The sequence below is a fragment of the Nerophis ophidion genome, linkage group LG07 (assembly GCF_033978795.1).
Source record: "Nerophis ophidion isolate RoL-2023_Sa linkage group LG07, RoL_Noph_v1.0, whole genome shotgun sequence".
NCBI lineage: Eukaryota > Metazoa > Chordata > Actinopteri > Syngnathiformes > Syngnathidae > Nerophis > Nerophis ophidion.
The window spans coordinates 77518553-77522987 of NC_084617.1; the positions used below are offsets into that span (position 1 = coordinate 77518553).

General features: G+C 38.5%; 1 protein-coding gene across 1 annotated transcript in view; it reads left to right on the plus strand.

Moving 5' to 3' along the window:
* Positions 1–4078, plus strand: part of unc119.1 (unc-119 homolog 1) — a 14922-nt gene extending 10844 nt beyond the window's left edge. Inside the window, exon 5 of the mRNA XM_061907177.1 lies at positions 2596–4078. Coding sequence (XP_061763161.1) covers positions 2596–2708 — 113 coding nt within the window. The 3' untranslated portion in view covers positions 2709–4078. The remainder of the gene's footprint in view (positions 1–2595) is intronic.
* The last annotated feature ends 357 nt before the right edge of the window (positions 4079–4435 follow it).

Below are 4435 nucleotides of genomic sequence, written 5' to 3' on the forward strand. Positions count from 1 at the left end.
ACGACACATGGCCCCATTCATTCTTTCATATATATATATATATATATATATATATATGTGTATGTATGTAAATAAATGATAAATGGGTTGTACTTGTATAGCGCTTTTCTACCTTCAAGGTACTCAAAGCGCTTTGACACTACTTCCACATTTACCCATTCACACACACATTCACACACTGATGGAGGGAGCTGCCATGCAAGGCGCTAACCAGCACCCATCAGGAGCAAGGGTGAAGTGTCTTGCTCAGGACACAACGGACGTGACGAGGTTGGTACTAGGTGGGAATTGAACCAGGGACCCTCGGGTTGCGCACGGCCACTCTCCCACTGCGCCACGCCGTCCCTGTATGTATTTATGTATGTATGTATGTGTATATATATATGTATATATATATATATATGTATATATATATATATATGTGTATATATATGTGTGTATATATATATATATATATGTAATATACGTATGTGTGTATGTGTATATACATCCATCCATCCATCCATTTTCTACCGCTTATTCCCTTTCGGGGTCGCGGGGGGCGCTGGCGCCTATCTCAGCTACAATCGGGCGGAAGGCAGGGTACACCCTGGACAAGTCGCCACCTCGTCGCAGGGCCAACACAGATAGACAGACAACATTCACACTCACATTCACACACTAGGGCCAATTTAGTGTTGCCAATCAACCTATCCCCAGGTGCATGTCTTTGGAGGTGGGAGGAAGCCGGAGTACCCGGAGGGAACCCACGCATTCACCGGGAAAACATGCAAACTCCACACAGAAAGATCCCGAGCCTGGATTTGAACCCAGGACTGCAGGAACTTCGTACAATCGCGGTCAATAATTTACATACACTTGTAAAGAATTTCATGTCATGGCTGGCTTGAGTTTCTAATAATTTCTACTACTTTTATTTTTTGTGATGTAGTGATTGGAGCACATACTTGTTGGTCACAAAAACATTCATGAAGTTTTCTATTATGTATTTATTATGGCTCTACTGAAAATGTGAGCAAATCTGCTGTTTCAAAAGTATACAAATCTTCATATTTGCTTACATGTCCCTTGGCAAGTTTCACTGCAATACGGCGCTTTTTGTAGCCATCCACAAGCTTCTACTTACATTTTTCACCACTCCTCTTGACACAACTGGTGCAGTTCAGCTAAATGTGTTGGTTTCCTATCATGGTCTTGTTTCTTCAGCATTGTCCACACGTTCTCAATGGGGTTGAGTCAGGACTTTGTGAAGGCCATTCTAAAACCTTCATTCTCGCCTGATTTAGCCATTCCTTTACTTACCACTTCTGAAGAGTGTTTGGGGTCATTGTCCTGTTGGAACACCCAACTGCGCCCGAGACCCAACCTCTGGACTGATCATTTTATTTTGTCCTGAAGCTCAATTTTTGTTTCATCTGACCACAGAACTTTCCTCCAGAAGGTCTTATCTGTGTCCATGTGATGTCAGATACTACAAAATTTGAGCCGTTTGGCCACAATACCCAGTAGTATTATGCTCTGGGCCTGTTTTGCTGCCAATGGAACTGGTGCTTTACAGAGAGTATATGGGACAATGAAAAAGGAGGATTAGCTCCAAATTGTTCAGGAGAAGCTAAAATCATCACCCTGGAGGTTGGGTCTTGGGCGCAGTTGGGTGTTCCAACAGGACAGTGACCCCAAACACACCTCAAAAGTGGTCAAAGAATGGCTAAATCAGGCTAGAATGAAGGTTTTAGAATGGCCTTCCCAAAGTCCTGACTTAAACATGTGGACAATGCTGAAGAAACAAGTCCATGTCAGAAAAGCAACACATTTAGCTGAACTGCACCCGTTTTGTGGTCAAAAATTGAAGCAGAAGCTTGTGGATGGCTACCAAAAGCGCCTTATTGCAGTGAATTTTTGCTAAGGGACATGTGAGCAAATATTAACATTGCTGTATGTACTGTATACTTTTGACCCAGCACATTTGCTCACATTTTCAGTAGAGCCATAATAAATTCAAAAAAACAAGATATGTAGAAATGATTGGAAACTCAAGACAGCCATGACATCATGTTCTTTACAAGTGTACGTACACTTTTGACCACCACTGTATATTACATACATTAACATCAATCTATTCTAGAAATCAAAGTAATTATTAAAACCTAGCTTATACAATAATAATATGGGTACATACATAGACAGAGAACGTGTATTTCCTCTTCTTACTCGCCATGTCTGAGACATGATGTCTCTTCTTCTTCTTCTGCTGCTTCTGCTTCTTCTTCTCTTCTGATTGCCACACTTGACTTCAAAGTATGCCCGAGCTACAATGTCATAGGAAAACAAGAATCAAAATATACATACTTGGAGGAAAAAAACATTCAGCAAACTGCTGTTGGTTTCAAATGTTTTTATTGTTTTTCATTGTCCTTTTGTCTCTGGCCAAAATCACAATTAAATGTGCAGCAAATGTTCTTTTCTGCTTTGGGTTATGTTGGCAACGGTCGTCTAGATAAGCGTGTTCCTCTGTACCTAAATGATCATATATAATGTTGATCCACGTAACTCCTATTTCATTCATCCCTGCCTCTTGTTCTGTCTCTAAACCAGTTCGACAAATGGTGGAGCATCCTTATGACACCAGATCAGACAGTTTCTACTTTGTGGACAACAAACTCATCATGCACAACAAGGCCGACTATGCTTACAATGGTGGGCAGTGAGACCTCAAGGAGGACAACTGTGCAGGAACATTGTTTCATCAACAGAATTAACAGCCCACATCTAATGAAACTATCAAGACTCTGAGAAAAATGTGGTTATGTTCGTCTTTCAAGTAAGTTTGTGCACTGTTTGCCTTTCGTTTGCGTCTCTGCTGGAAAGGGACAATCACAGACCTTTTGCGACATAGGTTCTGTTACAACTTAATTTGCTTTATGGTAGTTGTTTTTCTCTTAGAATGCTTTAAACAACCTTTTAATTGCTTCCCACAAGGAATAAGCAGTAGTGGGTAGAACTTATAAAGTATTCTTAGTGGTCTACTCTTAGATATTCATTTACATCAGTTTGGCGAGTACTGTTGTGTCGATTATTTAAGATGTGTGCTTTATTTACATGTTTGTCTAGCTTCATTGATATGGTCTTACTATTTGAAAGGACTTAATTGACGTCCTGGAAAAATAACACATTTTACGGCGAGTAATTGGTTGACAAGCCGGAATCATTGGGCATACATTATTATTTGCAAGATTGTTTTTGTTTTTATATTTAAATAATATAAATAAACCTCAGACGGTGTCTTGTAAGTCCAACCATGAAAATGTTTAGCATTACTACAAGAGCTGTAAGGTAATAAGATAATGAAAAATAATGAAATCTCTTGTGATTGCATCAACTTTGTGCCTTTAGCCCGTCACTGGGAAAATAAATACTGTTACTCTCGTGTGAGAAAAAGAATGCGGAGAGTTCATTCAACCTAATAGGAATATATTTTGTATGGTCTTGAATGTAGGACCACTGTGTGGAAAAGGACAATGATTTAATGTTTCATAAAGTCACTGGCTGATGGAAAACTTTGCAGCCGTAATCATCTGTGCTAGTTTATCAGTAATAGTTGTCTGTAGTTGACTTATTTTTGTTTTAGTTGGATCAAAGTCAGTGGATTCATTAGATAGGTGTGTTGATTAGTATTGCTGGTTAACAGCTTTGGTATTGTAGTTTGGAAGAGTTGGTTTTGCCAACTAGTCAGTTATGTTCCGTATGATTATCTCAAGGCTTCAGGTGATCGATTCCCTCGCTAATGAACAATAAACGGCTGAGGCAATGAAACTGATCTTCTTAAAATGAACTGAATAAAAACACAAATACACTCATGTCAGGATTTTTCTGTCATTCCCTGAATTTGTCTGGCTGACAGGCCAATCATGTAAAAAATGTATATTTGGTATATTGGCTCTATTTGTTCATGGACAAAACTTACAGGATTCTCCAATCCAGCTATTTAGTATAATTGATTTGCAAATAAAAATGATCATTTTTGTTGATCGCTGTACATTTCATATTGTAATAAAGTGCACAATGGGAGTACACTTGACATGTGCTTTTTAATGGATGTATTATTGCATTATTTTTTTACTTTACATCATGGGTGTCAAAGTCATTTTAGATGGGGGGCCTCATGGAGACAAATCTACTCCCAAGAGGGCCGGACTGTTAAAATCACGGTACGATAACTTAAAAATAAAGACAACTTGAAATTGTTTTCTTTGTTTAAAAATAGAACAAGCACATTCTGAAAATGCAAAAATCATAATGTTATTGTTTTTCTTTTTACACTCGTTGCAATTGATAGTATATATACTTTGTCATTATTTATATTTTCTGAATAAATGTGATATTGTTCATCAGTCAATTCCATCCATCCATTCATCTTCTTCCGCTTATCCGAGGT